Below are 16,499 nucleotides of genomic sequence, written 5' to 3'. Positions count from 1 at the left end.
ACCACAAGGCTTTTAAAATTCCAGTCATACCTACAACACGCCACTAGGTGACAGTATTGCTTTTCAAAGACCTTCATGTGCCTATCAGTCGTATTTAGGTTGAAGTTTTATTTTGATTTTATCAAAGTGTGTGTGTGTGGCTTCTATCGATACTCCCACATTCCCAAAACATGCATGTTAGGTTCATTAAAGATTCTAAATTGTCCGTAGGTGTGAATCCTTGTTTTTCTATATGTGTCCTGTGATTGACTGGCAACTAAAGTCAACAGCGTTATAGAAAATGGATGGCTTGTTCTTTCAAATCAATTCAATGGAATTATCCATGTGGATAATGGTTTCTAATAGAGGGCACATGGTGCTCGTGTTCTAAACGCAGTAGAGAAAAACAAAAGGATACCATTTTTCCTTGTTATGCATAATAATCCAATATTGGACGGCTGCAATTTTCTCAAATTGTTATGTGCCACTACTGACCTTCACATCTACATTTTAAGACACTCCTATTTGTCTTTAAAGAAAAGGTTGAAGGTGAACTGCACCCTCCATCACACACACACAGCAAAACAGTGCATCCAACAACCCTGAAGCTGATGCGAGTAAATTTTTTTAAAAAAGTGCCGGATGACACCACACAGAAGAGCTGCCTTTGCACACCCCGGCACGGATAACCCTCTGCAGTCAAGACACGAACGACATCGCCATCAATTCCTACTCTGCGGTGCACTCGCCATACACTGAGAAATGGCATTGACTTTTACAAATGTTACATCCCTGGCCAGAGAGGCACTAACTCACCCCCCTGCGCACAACAGCAGTCCATCAACGAGACACATTTCTAAAGAATATTTTGTATTTTACAGTGACATTCTGCTGGAAGCCGCCAAGCTGTGATGAATTTCTTCACCGAGAGAATATGTGAGTTGTGTTTACATATGTAAACATTGAGGTTTGATTAAAGAGTAAATGCATCATAATATATGTATTCAATTTAACCTTTATTTGGCCAGGAAAGCCTCCTTGAGATTAAAAGTCACTTTTACTAGAGCGTCCCGGTCATTTATATGGTATACTTATTATTGACGAAAAAAGGGAAAAAAAAATTCTGATCTTGGTTTTAGATTGAATGGCAGGTATGCCCAGTATTGTGGAATTATATCCTCTCTGCATTATGGCTTGCTTGGTAACTATTTGCAGCTCCAGGAAGACATTGTAATCATACAAAATCACATAAAACATAAATAATGAACAAAACTGTTAATTATTTGTAGAGTATGTCATTTCATTAGGTCATATTTTATTGGTTTAATAATAGTATCTCAATAAATTTGAATATGATGGAAAATCTCATTTATTTCAGTAGTTCAATTCAAGTAAAACTTTATTATATAGTTTCCTTACACACAAAGTGAAATATTTCATGATTTAGGCGTTTATAGTAAAAGAAAAAACCCAAGTTCACCATCTCAGAAATTAAAATATTACAGAAGAATTAATGACAAATATTTTCTTATATAAATAAGGTAGGAAGTAGTATTTTCCTATATATTTAATGAATCTCTATAATATGAGTTTTACTTTTTGAATTTAACTACTGAAATAAATCAGCATTTCTAAGACTTTCTAATTCAGTGAGATGCACCTTTATTTGCAATTTCAGCATTTTACTGCAACACACACGCTCGCTCCACAATATTACGTACAATGTACAAAAAGCTACCAAAAAATAAATACAGTTACGGTATATACAGTAATAAATAAAAAAAAAATTCTTATAATGCCCCAGTTTATTTCATTTTTTTCTCTCTGAGAATAATTCAAAAGCGCTCCCAACATACAAATGGGCGCAGGTCAATTCATAATATGTGCAATTACACCTGGTGCTACTGGCACAATTTGTGTAATAATATTAGAGTGTGTGATGTCCACAAAAAAAATCCACTGCAAACTACATTCACAATAATAAATATATTTTAAAACACATAATAACCACCAATCAAAACTAGCATTATCTTTTGAATGGTAATAATACTAGATTTGTTAAATACTGTTTTTACATTGACTCTCATTTCAGGTGTACGTATTGATAAAGTGTATTTTTTATTTTATTGCACATCATCAGTCTAGCAAACTGATTTGTCTGCGGCAAAGAGGGAGAAATACAAATTTATAAAGGGTTCTAAAACAGAAAGGTGACATAATCATCTTGAATAAGAGTCTACTTGCAGGTACCTTTTGAAGAGTGTAGATTTTCTTTCAAATTACCAAAAATGTTATATTAGTGATGGTGTGTGTGTGTTAAAAGTGGATCCTTCTTGTTTGTTTACAGGCCTATCTGTGAATATGTGTGTGCGCGTTTATGTATTTTCTACTACTGGGCGTGAAAATATAAATAACTACGTTGGCAGCGTGTGCAATGTAATCTGTTCCCAGCAGGCTGGATTCCCACTGAGAGAAAGACACTATATTGTTCCTGCAGCGGCGCAGATAACAACTAATTAGCATACTGAATCATTTGGCTGCGAGAGCCACTCAGCCACCCATCTGCACGGAACTGATAAACACACACACACACACACACACACACACGCATTTATGCAGAGCGTACTCTCCTACTGAGACATACACATGCAGGCCTCCTCTCATACACAGTGGTCTCTTTTGGTGAGTTTTGGGAGCATCAGGAAAACTGAGGCAGGTATGGGGATTAACCCAGAGAGCCCCCTCCGTGGAGCCATATAGCGCAGCATACTGCGGCTCTTCAAACACATGGATGTCTCGCGCGCTCTCTGGAAGCAATTCCATTTCTTTTTTTAGGAATGTCCAGATCTGCTGTTGCAAACAAAAGTTTACCCATTTCTTACATCTTAACCGATTTTAAAATGCGAGAGACCCCACACGTGGTAAGCAAAACAAAACAAAAATCGGCAAATATCTGCTTACTGCTCTTACAGTTTGTGGTGTGCTACAGATGACCAACCAGCACACCACACGCATAACCGTATCCCTACCAACAATCGCTCTTCTCCTACTTTAAACTAAATATCTGTCGTAGCAACAAGACTGCCCTGGGAGAGGCACCACAGTGCCACACGGTATCCAGAATGCCAGAAAATGCAAAGAAGTAGAAGAAGTTAGACTAACTGTTAGCTTGCAATCACAGAGCACGGCCGTGGCTTAGCCCAACTCGGTGTCGACCACACACGTAAGGACTTTCCATTGTAAAAATATTGCAGAGATCTAAAATTTACGATTGTCAACCATTTTCTGAGCAGACGGGGATATAAAAATCACTCTTAACACATCCTGCACCACAGGATAATCGCTCAGGATCATCTTTTAGAAACATCCGAGAATCAGGCCCTTCCTGACTTTGATCAGAAGATCAGGTTTAGCAGTTTCTCAGATTTAAAAGTCCTATATTTTACCAAACCAACTTTTTCCTAATATTTTAGATGTTACATTGGCTGTGTGGTGCCTCAGTAAACGAGACATGTAAATTAAAATCGTCCACGCATTCTTGAGGAGCAGAAATGTTTTCTGCTGAGAGGCCTGAATCAGGTGTTTCGAATTTCTCAAGCTTATCTGCGTCACTAGCGAAGATCTCCGCCTACCTCTCCGCTCGCAAACCAGCGCTGTCAACATAACAAACGTGTTCTCTCACAAGTAGGGAGCTTTGGGTCTTCGACACGGAGGCGGACCAATCAGTGTCCAAATATGGACAAAGCGGATACAAAACTAGGTCAAAGAGAAGTAACTGTCAAAGGGGCCTTTCCTGGACACTAGTATGACAAAACCAAAATGTTTTTTTTTTAAATAAAATTGACATTTTTATACTAAGTCCATGTTATAGAGTCACTCGATGAAGGTCTAATTAGCCAAAATATGGGACCTTCAATATATACAATGGTCAGCCCTGATCATTTTCTGAGCAGTTTGGGGAGGAAAAATTCTTCTTAACACACCCCACACCACAAGATAATCGCTCAGAATAATCTTTTAGAAACATCTGATAATCAGGCCTTAACTTAGACTTGATCCGAAGGGGGTTTGGGGAAATGCTCAAATTTGATCCACTTATCAGTATGTGTGTATGGCGCTTCATAGAGTTGGAGCTCCATTGGCACAGTGTAGACACAACATCGTATATATGGAGAAGTGCAGGGGGGAGGCTGTCGAAAGCACTTTCACAATGGCAGGATATCCTGTAGGTCACTGAGCCGCGATGACCTCTACAGGAAGTTGTCACTTGCTGGGAGGAAGTGAGGTTTCCAGCGTCCACGAAGGGAGAATCATGACGACGTTGCAGTTTTAACGAAGTGAAATGCCACTTTCAGCCACTGAGGGTCGCTCAGTTTTACTGGACTATGCACCGACTGGCCACAACATTAGGTACTCTTGCACAATAATGAGATCCAATACAAGAGTTGAATTTAAAAAAAAAAAAAAAAAACTGCGTTTACCAAGGTAATCATTTTCGATTATGATTGACAAGTTTGTATACAATTTTGCAATGGTGTTTTCCAATATATTATCCTATAGAATGACAATTACAAACAGAAATCCTCTCTAGAGGGGAAGTAAAAATAAATAATAAGATAATGTGGTTGCACAAGTGCAGACTCCCTCTTATAACTGGTGATGTGGCTGTGTTCGGAATTAAACAATCACATTCAAACTGATGTGAAATGGGAGTCAGCAGAAACCTGCCACCATTTAAAGTGCCTCTGATTAAACCCAAATACATTTTACATGTTCTAATTAACATTTTCTGACATTTTTTTCTTACTAGCAGAAGCCTGAAGGTTTTATGCTAACACTAACTGGTATTTGGAACAGTTCAGAATTCCCACCACCTTGACTAAGGTCCGAGTTCAACCCTAAAACATGATACTGCCACCACCATAGTTCACTGTAGCACTAGGTATGGTATTTTTTTGGTGATGAACAGCCGAACATACGGTACCTTTTAGAATTGTGGCCAAAAAGTTCAACCTTGGTGTTTCATTGGACCATTACGCACATTAATTTTCAAGTTTTGACAAGATTTTGGTACCCAGCTTAAACGTTTTGTTCGCAAACACCTAGTTGTTGAACAGGGGTATCTAGACTTTTCTATATCCATTGTTTGGACTATTTCGCTAAAAAACCGTGGAGTTCAAGTATAGTACATAGCATTGATTCTCAAGTGGTGTCAAACTTATTTGAAACAGCATTTCAAAATATACTGCACGTGTTTTCAGAGGTTATTTTTAAACAAAAACAAATATCTTTATTGTTCTTCAACTTCCGTATAAGTAGGTCACCACTTTGCAAAAATAGAAAAATGTGGGTCCCAGGGTGACAACAGTTGAGAATCACTGGTATCCTTCTAAATTATGGAGCACATCAAAGACTTTTTGTTCTGCATCTTTTATTCAGAAGTTTTTGTGTAAAATTCAATGGATTTAACATTGGATATATTCATAGATACATCTATCATACAACATAATTACCAAACATACAATATCCCTTTACCGTAATTCATGAAATACCATAGTTACCAAAGGTACCAATATAGGTTACTAAGTTCTGCTGAAAAGGCAGAATGCACAACACCAGTGAGCAAATACGTTTACCGTCTCCGTCAGAAAACTGCTGGTGCTGCTTACGATATTAACGCTTGTGCACGTCGCTGTGATTGTTGTCTGTTGGTGTTAAACTTGGCAACGAAGGGGTTTATCTTTGTACCTTACTAAAACCACATATGCATTACAGTTAAAAAAAAAAAAAAAAAAGAAAGAAAGAAACAGACATTCATGTCAAAATGACGTCGTGACCGACATTTGTACACCTCGAGAATCACTTGGTCTTCTTGTACCTCCCAAGCAAAGTTGCGTAAATTCGTTTGATTCTGTTGTCGTTTTCCCGCCGCCGAAATGTAACGAGATTAAATGGTACCAACATTTCATGTGAACGACTCTCGGCCGCTCGCTTTACACATCTTCTTTCTTTTAAACTAAACCCGTGAACAAACAACACACTATAGGTACGTCTTAAACCACATTACATTGTTCCATGAAAATATAAAAGCTATTTACAATACACCATTGTGTGACTACGATAACACTCCAGGACACTTTGTTATGTAATACTGAGCTGTATTCTCAAGAAAATTTTGTAGTTGTTGAACTGTGAAGCACACAGGGGGGAAAAAAAAACCAAAAACACTTTTTGCCATAATTTCATTAGGTTAGGATTAGGGGTTGAACGATTTAAGATTTTTTCGTAGTCGACTATAATGCGCTAAAAGTCAAGTCGAAGTTGATCAATCGATGACGTCGTTGATAGTTTTTCAGCATAGTACACTGGTCCTGCAATTTATTTATTTTTGGCAACGCGGACAAGTGTCAAATAAAGACATTTGGACGGATCGACATTGCAGTGTTGTAAAGCGACACGTGATGTTGGTTTGTGCATGTTGTGGTATGAATAAAGCTCTCATTATCACAGTTATTGCCAGCACATTATTGGACATAACATTTTGGTGACGAAGATGGAACTTCACTTCGCGCTGCTGCCCTAGTTCCTCACCGCTGGTCCTGTGGTCCCACTGGTCTTTTTTTAAACTAGCGTCAATCGGAATAGCCGAAGCTAACCACCATTCTCATCCACCATCAACTTTATTTTTATATTCACAGGCCAACGCAGCTGTGTGAAGACTGACTGGACATTCCAGTGCTCCACAGAGCATTATAGTCCGGAGACGGCAGCTGACGGGCGAGTCGTAAGACCACGACCTCTAAACGTCAATGCGGAATAGTAAAGTCAACGAGTCAATTAATCGGTTCAACCCCCAAGTTAGGATTTGATCATTTTCATATTGGTCTTTCGTAAGGGTACTTTACTTTAAGAGCTTTTTCATAGTGACTGCAAAAAAAAAATCACACAAAAAAACATCTGGTTTCGACAAATTACAGTAATCTTCTTAAATTCTTGTGAGAACAGGCTCATTATATCGTTCGTCATTTTGGTGTAACACATTCAATTGTTCATGCCCAATTTAAGTATGGATATGTGCCTCAATTAAACCAATGGTCAGCAGTCTAAATGTTGTTGCAAGAACTCTTGCTTTTCTTTGAACAGTGTGTCATTATTGTTTGGTGTTGTCTCGTTTTTGCTTTGATTGCACATCGTTTATTCTTTCAAATACAATATAAGGGATTTGGCCCATGTGTTTCTCTGTTGTTACTGAAACTCTTAGCTTTTTCAAAACAAAGAAATGTTTCATCCGCAGGCCACTCAAAGACATGCAGAATTTACAAGTTCCAGCGTCCGGCCAACCCAGGCTTTTACATCACTGCTGTCAAGTGCGGAGACGGCAAGGTAGGTAGTCAGGTCCATGTTGCCTCACATTGCAGATCTTCATTCTCCATCTCAAATGACCAAGAGAAATAAGCACACTCTTTTTCAGTCTGTCCGCTTCCAGTCTCACTTGTTGTGTTTTTCGCTCTTTTGGCATCAGAATCATCGCCGGCCAGAGCCATCCAGCGGGCGTCCATTGCGCCTGAGATGGAGCGCAGGGCCGCGTGAAGCGGTGATAGTCCTCGGAGCCGGAGGCGAGTCCTGATCTTCCATGAAGCTCTCCGGGCTGCCCTCAGCGTCTCCGTCGGGCAAGCTTCCGCAGCTCGATCCGGGCGACATCGTCTCCAGCAGGTCATCCCTGGCCAAGCCTACCGCTGTATCCTGACGCGGCCCGCCCTGGGGCACCCCCTCGTGAGCCCCAACCAAGATCCCGGTGTCCCCCTCAGTTGTGGTGCCAACATTGCGCCCCCCGTCCTGGTCCTCCAGGAGGTTGGAGAGGAAGCTGATGTACTTCATGGCCAGACGGAGGATCTCGTTCTTGCTCAGCTTCTTATCCGGAGGGTGTGTTGGGATGAGTTTACGGAGGTCTGCAAAGGCGCCGTTCACGTTCTGTTGCCGCCAACGCTCACGGCTGTTTGTGAAGATACGCCGGACAATCTTTGGCTGGCCGGCTAGGAGGAGACACAGGAAAGAGACGTGAGTCAACTATAGAGCCGTCTTAAAAGCAAGGAACAATAAAACAGCACATTAAAGGAATACAGTAATCCACCGCATATTCACGGTTCATATTCACAATTTCACCTAGCAGTGGTACTTTAAGTGGCCAAACTTCCGAGTTTTTCAAGTTTCTCAAGCAGTTGGGAGTCAAAATTTGAGGTACAAGCAAGCTTTAGATACACCACTGCTTGAGTGAAACAAAATAAAACGGGCGACCCACACTCACTGATGCACTCTCAGCGGTTTAGTGAATGGGACAAGCAACCAAACAGCCAAATACAAAATGAAAACATTCACAAGGAGCATGGAACAGACATCTGTGCATGCAAAGTGACCAACTAGAACTGGAGTCAGACCTCGGGGTTTACATTCCAGACCCCCCCTTGCAATAAGTGAATATCCTTGAAATAGAAATAGCCTATTTAAATACACTCTTAACATGTTTTTAATAACATTTATGGTACTTTTTAAGGTCTTTAAACACACTTTTAAAACAATAAAAACACATATAATATATTGAAAGAGCGTAAGAAATATATAAATATATACAAACAGTATAGAAACAGTAATAACAACTGTAACAACTGTAATAACACTGTAATAACCTATTCCAAAAATAAAACCGTGAACTACTGGGACTGCAAAAACTGAACTGTGATATAGCGGCCGTTTACTGTACAGTCTATGTGACTTTTGGCTTAATTACACTTCATAAAACCACTTTTGTTGTTTTACACTTCATAAAAAATATCTTTGTTCTCCTTTATAATTTTCTTTATCAAGTTTATATATATAAATTTTGTGCTATTTTCCTTTACTACAAACATGACAAAAAATTGTGGTTTTGGGGGCTGGAATGGATTAGTGGAATTGTAATTCTTTTCAATGAGGAAAATGGATTTGTTGTATGATTAAATTGAGTTACGGAATTAATTCATTTAGAAATTAATTTTTGTGTTATTTCTCAAAAGCCTTAAAATGCCACAATATCCTGCCAAAGTCCTATTTAAATAGGAAAGTAGGAGAACATGTTACTAGAGAGGCAAATCTGTGTACCAATGTAGTTGACATCTGCGCGCTACTACTTACTAGTGAAGCGCTAGTAGGATTCTGTAATGTCACTAGGAGTACTATGAGCACACAGTTGTCAATTCATGTAGTTTTGCCTCACTAGTAACATGTAGTTGTCGTACTAGGATGCAAATTTGTCCAACTAGTGAGGTCAAGCCGTCTGAGGATTTTTTCAATATCCTTGATATCCATCTTAATGTCTGTAATGTACTAGTTCAGTCTTTGTACTCACTACCAAGACAATTCAGCACACTAGTAGAATGACTCAGATGCACTAGTGGAATGACTGTGTCTTACTAGTAAAGTTTTTATTCACTACTGTGTAACATTTCTGGACACTAGTAGGACAACTACATGTTACTGGTGATGAACACGTGCACTAGTTGACATCTACGCATTACAAGTACTATTAGTGAAATGCTAGATGTTAAATAGTAGAATTAGTCATTGAATTGTCTTACTAGTGGTGACAAAGCACAAATGGCTCTTAAGCTGGCTTTCCTTAAAGCTATTTCAGCATTAATTCAAAATCCTTGATACCCAGCTTTACCCTCACTAGTAAGATAATAAAGCATGCTAGTAGAACAACTAGGGTGCACTAGTAGAAGGACTGTGTCTTGTTTGTAATGGTTTTTTTGCACTACTAGTGTGACTTTTGGCCTATTAAGTTCATTATTAAACCTTACTAGTAAACTAGTGTTTTGCACACTACGAGGCCCAACTAGTCTGCATATGTCACACACTAGTACCACCTGAACCCTACTGTCCATCCATCCATCCATTTTCTGAGCCGCTTCTCCTCACTAGGGTCGCGGGCGTGCTGGAGCCTATCCCAGCTGTCATCGGGCAAGAGGCGGGGTACACCCTGAACTGGTTGCCAGCCAATCGCAGGGCACATACAAACAAACAACCAACAGGCGGGGCCGGGGATTGAACCCCGGTCCAAAGTACTGTGAGGCAGACGCTCTAACCAGTCGTCCACCCTTCCGCCTGAACCCTACTATTAACACCAAAATGCCTGCTGGTAGTTTTGCCTCGCTAAAAACGTGTAATTGTCCTGCTAGTCTGCAGAAATGTCCTACAGTAGTGGAAAAAAGCTTTACTTGTAAAGTACAGTCATTCTACTAGTGTGCTGAATTGTCATACAATCAGAATCAGAATCATCTTTATTTGCCAAGTATGTCCAAAAAACACACAAGGAATTTGTCTCCGGTAGTTGGAGCCGCTCTAGTACGACAACAGACAGTCAATTGACAGAGAACACTTTTGAGACATAAAGACATTGACAAAAAACTGTCACTGAGCAATAAAGGGTTGCTAGTTATCTGGTAATGCCGATACATTTTGTCAGTTATTTATTTTTCTTTTTTTGACAATTGTGCAAAAAGATGCAGAGTCCTCTAGCACTTAGAGCAGTTCGAAAGACTAATATTGCAATAGTCCGGTGCAATGACCATTGTGCAAAGGGCGCCGAGACTTCAAGCGAGTAGTGCGATAACCTGGGACAATGTTGATTGTGCAAATGTTGCAGATACTCCTCAATCAGTGTGCAAATGGAGCAGATGCTACTCTGCCATGAGTGGCCAGTATTGGTCAACAACAGATATGCAAATAGTGCAGCGTGGCGAGACTACTACAGTGAGTGCACGAGTATCAGTCAGGAAAGTGAGGACAACAACAAAATGAGTATTTTAATGAGGAAAACTAGCACTCTGTAATATTGTGCTTCATAAAAACATACAGTAATGACATAATTAAGTAGAATGAAAAAGAAACCGTTTTTGTCACGGTGCATCAATCACCTGATGCTCATTCTGGTGTACCCACCAGTATGAGACAGACAGACGGATTTACTGTTCATTGAAGCATTATAATGAAACCCACTTGAGTTCTTCTCAGCACTCTTTGCCTCTTTGCAGCAGCCAATCATAATGCACTTGAGCATGTCATGCCTAGATCGCAGGTGGGATTCATAGCCACATCTCAACTACTTTCTGAGCTCATCAGTTCGGCACTAATGTTAGTCGTTCCACGCCAAAGGCAAAGTTTATGACTTTGAGTACAGTTAGGCTACGTTCACACTTTTTAGGTAGTCGTTCACATGCCAAAAACAAATGTGATGTCGCACGCATGCGCATAAAATAGGACGTCACATTGGACGTGCGCACAAACACGAGGCATTGTTTACCGAAGTAAACATGGCGCCACACGGAGGTCTCGTCATGACGTATTTGTGGCAATTTTAAGGATTTTGTGCAACCGCATTTTCTTATATTTATCAGTTCTGAAACATCTTTTCACCACTTTCTGCTCTTTCATCCGTCGTTGGTTTTGTGGCGCGTCCGTGTTGTTGAACAATTGTGACAGTTTGTCGCCTTTTGATGACTTTTTGTCGGATAAGCGCGACTTGCATGTCCGTACTGTACACATCGGATACATATCGGATTTATATCCATATATTAAAGACGCCTGGGTCAGATTTGAAAAAAATCGAAATTGTACTGTTCACATTGACATGAACATATCAGATACACGTCACATTGAGCAAAAAAATCTGAATTGACCTGCAGTGTGAACATAGCCATATTTACTTATTAGCGTTAGCATTCAGCTAGCGCGGCCTTTCTTTAGACAGTTGCTTGGCCCTTTTAAATGCACACGGTGTCATTCTCTTTGTTTTATGTTTATTTTGACAGTAAACTTCAACTGGGAGTGACGATAAACAGCTTAAAGCCTCTTTTTGGGAAAAAAATTGACTATTTGCCAAAAGGCTGCTTGCTGTGAGTTGATTTGAGTACATTACCCCCATACCGCATCCATATCTCAAATTTTTGCTTGCAGGTCACAGCAAAATTCGGCCAAACTATGGCCCGTATCTCGAAAAACTCAGAAGTCATAAGGCATATATACTGTATATATAGAGTATGTAAGACTTTAGTGCATGCAGTCACATCCTCACACCCCCATCCATGGTGTCTTCCAGGCTTTTGTCATCCTTGGAACACACCCAATCTATCTTAATCCCTCAGCCCACTCTGCAGTAAATGCTTGGCATGGAGGTGGAAGCAGCAAACGCACCCCCCTAGTCCCTTTCCCCTCCTCCTATTCTCCCATCCTCCATCCTTGCATGTGTCAGTAAGAGTGGGCAATGGTGGAGAAGATGGTTCACAGTAATAAAAAGGGGGAAAAAATCTACCTGACAGGATGTCACTTTAATTTGACACTATTAATTACAGGTTTGACGGTGATTTTTCGTTTTTTTTCTTACACGGCTTTTTTCAGGGGATGGATGAAGGATTGAGATGAGGGGGTAAAGTGTTGGGGGGCTATAACCGGCAGTGGGAGGACACAGCAGAAGTGCGTCTTACCATACTTATAAAGATCTAAAATGTGCCTACCCTCGTCGAGTTCAACCTCATAAGGCGCCGGGCGGCGTTTTACCCGGTTGCTGGGGTACATGCTGTACTGCTCAGAATCCCCTCCAAGACTACACGGCCACAGAAAACAAGACAAGAGCACAAGAACACATTACATTTGATGTTATTTTACATAGAAACCAACAGCAATATGTTTGCTTGGACACATAATCATCCTCATCATCAAAATAAGAGCAGGGAAACGCATGTTAAAACTGCTCATGTTTGCTTTACCATCATTACATCACATTTATGTTAGCCTGGTGGTTTTTGCTTTTAATTATCATCAAAATAAGACCACATTCACAAAAATGCTTATTTATTAACAGTATATGTTAGTTTTATTCTCATTAAATAATCATTATCAAAATAGAAGACCACTTGCAGGAAATGCATGTTAACACTGAAAATGTGTTAAATTTGATCCTCATTATACATCATACTGTTACATTTTTCACATCATGATCATCAAAATAACACCACATGCATGAAAACGCATATTTATATGAACACTAGTGGTAGCTGTATCATAATTACACATTAATCATTATACATTAAAATGCTCTTTTTTCACAAAATCATCAAAATAGACTACTTTCAATAAAATTAACATCAATAATGTATATGTGAGCTGTATAATCATTGCGTCATCGTTGTTTTCTTGCACCCACTCATCATCAAACTAATAAGACCACATGCAGAAAATACATGTTAACATTGGTTATATGTTAATTTTATCATCATTACATCACCAATACACATTAAAATATTAAATATTTCACCTAATAATCATCAAATTGCAGGAAAAAGCATTATCACTGCTAATATGCAATTTTTATCATCATTACATCACCATCATATATTTAAAAAAAATACTTTTTCCGCACCCAGTCATCATCAAACTAAGACTACAAAACTGTGACTGTTAATTTGATCATGAAAATGTATATGCGGTATTTTATGTTTTGCACATCCATAGTGCAGATCACAAGCATGTAATCATCATCATACAAAATAAGATCTCAAAACGCAGGTAATATGTTAGCATTATCATCACCGGATCATTCAGTTCATTAATTTTTTGGAATTATTTTATTTATTTATTCATTTTTGCACCATCCCTATCACATGCACATAATAATCTGTAAAAACAAGACTTCCTTGTGGGAAATGATATCACTGTTATCATTGTCATTACATCATCAATCTGCAACCTAACAACATGTTACAATGTTGATTTTTTTTCTTTTTTTTTTTATCTTTCCTAAATGTAACAGTAATCCAATACAAGGACTAGGGCTTTTCTGTACCACATCACCCCCCCCCCCCCCCCCGCCCCTTTTTTTTTTAATCTTAGTGCCCTACTATTGGAAAATTCCTCCACGGGATGCAACTCGACATTGATGTATTATTTAATGACGCCATTCTATTAATTTATTGCAGCATGCACATGCAATGCACCATGCAGAAAAACACCCACGTTGTCAATGTTATCCTTAATCTGACAAGTACATTTAAATATAATCAGAGTTACGTGTTGCTGTTGTTTTTTCCCCCACAAAATTAAACGTGTGGCTTTTGTGCGTGTGTGCGCATGTTTACCTGTTGATGGCGGCGAGAGGCTGCGCCAGGTTGTAGAGCATGGCCCGGGCCGGGACAGGGAACGCGTTGGGGCTCAGATGGACCATTCGAGCGTCGTCTCGTTGGGTGTGCGGCAGTGGAGGAAGAGGAGGAGGAGGAGGAGGAGGAGGAGGATGAGGAAGAGGAGGAGGAGGAAGACTGGGAGGAAGAAGAGGAGGTCTGCGGAGCTCCGTGATGGGCACCAAATGGCTCTCCGCCCTGCGCTCCAGCGCCTTTATAGCGTCCCTCCTGGAGAGCTCGATCACCGGCACTTCCCTTTTCAGGTCAAGGGCGTCGCGAGAGGCGGTTTCCTTGGCAACGCCGTTGATGACGATGACGGTCCCGTTCGTCGAGTTCTGCAGGGGCGCGGCATCCGTCTCCTCGGAGAGACCTCCCCCTTCTTTCTCCTCCTCCTCTTCCTTCTCTTCTCCATTCTTCCTCCTCCTCCTTCTCCTCATCCTCACCTCCTCCTCCTCCTCCTCTTCTTCCTCGCGTCTGATGATGATGGAGGAGTCCTCAGGCTTTCCACGACCGGACTCTACATCTGGACTCCCACAACAAAGGTCCGCCTGCCCTTTTTCCATCATTTTGGGGGGTTTCTCTCTTTCTCTCTCTCACACACAGTCCAGAGTAACACGATTTAACTCATAACTCATGCGCCATCATAAAAACATTAATTGTGCACGTGCAAACCTGTCGAAGAAGAAAAAAAAAACAGTATATGACACATTTATCATTTCCTGTAAAGTTATATATATATATATATATATATATATATATATATATATATATATATATATACATATACACCATTGTATTCATGCATGCAAACATGCAAATGATGCCTTGTTGGTTCCCAATTGGAAAGGCTTTTTAAAACGATGAAAAAAAATGAAAAGACAAATGATTTAACTATTTTTTATTGTCTGAAAAGTTTGCATTTTTTTGTGACAAAACCAGAATGAAAGCTCCTTCAAAATAATTAGTTTTAATTGTCTGAAAAGTTATAGCTTTTTTTAAAAAAAACATTATTTTTTTCATTGAAGTCACATTTTTTTGTTACTAAAGAGAGAATACGCTTTTCTTCAATTGTTTTTTTTTTTTTATTGTCTGAAAGTCATATTTTTGAGTGACAAAATGTGAATAACATCTTAAAAAAATTATTTTTGTCTGTAAGGTTGATTATGTTGTGCAAAAACGAGATTAACAGCTTTTTTTATTGTCTAAACGTCACATTTTTGGGGTAACGAAATGAGAAGAGCCTTAAAAAAAATGTCTGAAGTCATTTTGTGTGTGCTGAAACAAGCATAAACGCTTTTAAAAATATATAGTTTGCAATTTCCTGAAATTTCACATTTTTGTCCCACAACAGAATAAGAGCTCTCGTTTTTATAAATATATATTTTTAATGGTGTCATTTTTTTCTGACAAAACGACAAGAGCTTTTTATATTAAAAAATATATATTTACAATTGTCTGAAAACTCAAATTTCTGTGACAAAATGAGCCCCTTTTTCATTTATTTCACCTTTTAAAAAAACAATCTTAGTATTTAGTATACTGTACTCTTATTTTACACGTATTAAATCCATTTCGCTAAACCTTATTTTGTCTACTGCAGGTGTGTAAACCCTTTTGGGACATTTGTTTACAATTCTACACGACATTCTGTATAATTGAGGACATTTACTGATGTGTCATATTAGCACATAGAAAAGCATCATAATTCGATTCAATCATTAAACAAACAAACAAAAAAGCCTTTTTAGCCTCTTTATCCAAGGCCGTCGTGGTGTTTTTGTTGAAAAAAAAAAATCCGCATGTTAAAATCAACATCAGTTTTGATCGGTCAACAAAGGGAACATTAGATTAGCATTTAAAATGAGAACGTGACGGGGTTATGAATATTAAAAAAACAAACAAAAGTGGTTTATTCCTCCAGAATGTCCCTCACAGGCCTCGCATCCGTTATATTAGCCTTCCCAGCGTATAGTCCCAATCGGCGAATAGCACAAAAATATCCCCACAATTCCTACAAAATGCCATGGATAATATCATATGATCTAATAAAGCGACCGAACGACGACGAAGGTGGCGAAACGTCCGTTTTGGAGCACTTACCGTCGGGAGTGCTGCTGTTGATGCTACCGCGTAAGTGGAGCCATTTTGTGAGTGGGTCATCCATGTCTAACGCTTTTTTTTTTTTCTTGGCTTCCAGTGTGTGTTTCGTGTGTGTCTGTGTGTATACTGTACGTGTGTGTGCGCGCGCGTGTATTCGACGCAGTATCCAGCTCACTCGGCGGAACCCAGGCCGCAATGTGGCCGAGGGAGATA

The 16,499-nt window shown here is 39.5% G+C and overlaps 1 protein-coding gene across 1 annotated transcript; it reads right to left on the bottom strand.

The window, feature by feature from the left end:
• Positions 1 to 5,677: 5,677 nt before the first annotated feature.
• tal1 (T-cell acute lymphocytic leukemia 1) lies at positions 5,678 to 16,445 on the bottom strand. Its single transcript, XM_061796462.1, has 4 exons — positions 16,287 to 16,445; positions 14,148 to 14,858; positions 12,528 to 12,616; positions 5,678 to 8,012 (listed from the first exon to the last, which is right to left on the bottom strand). The coding sequence occupies exons 2-4, from the start codon at positions 14,750 to 14,752 to the stop codon at positions 7,504 to 7,506; spliced, it is 1,203 nt and encodes a 400-aa protein (XP_061652446.1). The 5' UTR covers positions 14,753 to 14,858; positions 16,287 to 16,445; the 3' UTR covers positions 5,678 to 7,503.
• Positions 16,446 to 16,499: the final 54 nt, after the last annotated feature.

This window comes from Phyllopteryx taeniolatus, chromosome 14, assembly GCF_024500385.1.
Source record: "Phyllopteryx taeniolatus isolate TA_2022b chromosome 14, UOR_Ptae_1.2, whole genome shotgun sequence".
Lineage (NCBI taxonomy): Eukaryota > Metazoa > Chordata > Actinopteri > Syngnathiformes > Syngnathidae > Phyllopteryx > Phyllopteryx taeniolatus.
Note: the sequence above shows the minus strand (reverse complement) of the source record. Positions and strands in the feature narration are given on the sequence as shown.

What these genes read in the sequence shown, in the direction of transcription:
- tal1 (XM_061796462.1), bottom strand. Translation starts at nt 14,752, where the DNA reads ATGATGGAAAAAGGGCAGGCGGACCTTTGTTGTGGGAGTCCAGATGTA. An exon ending in CCTCTCGCCGCCATCAACAG is followed by an intron (nt 12,617 to 14,147) that starts GTAAACATGCGC and finishes GTGGCCGTGTAG; the next exon opens with TCTTGGAGGGGATTCTGAGC. An exon ending in TGAGGTTGAACTCGACGAGG is followed by an intron (nt 8,013 to 12,527) that starts GTAGGCACATTT and finishes GTCTCCTCCTAG; the next exon opens with CCGGCCAGCCAAAGATTGTC.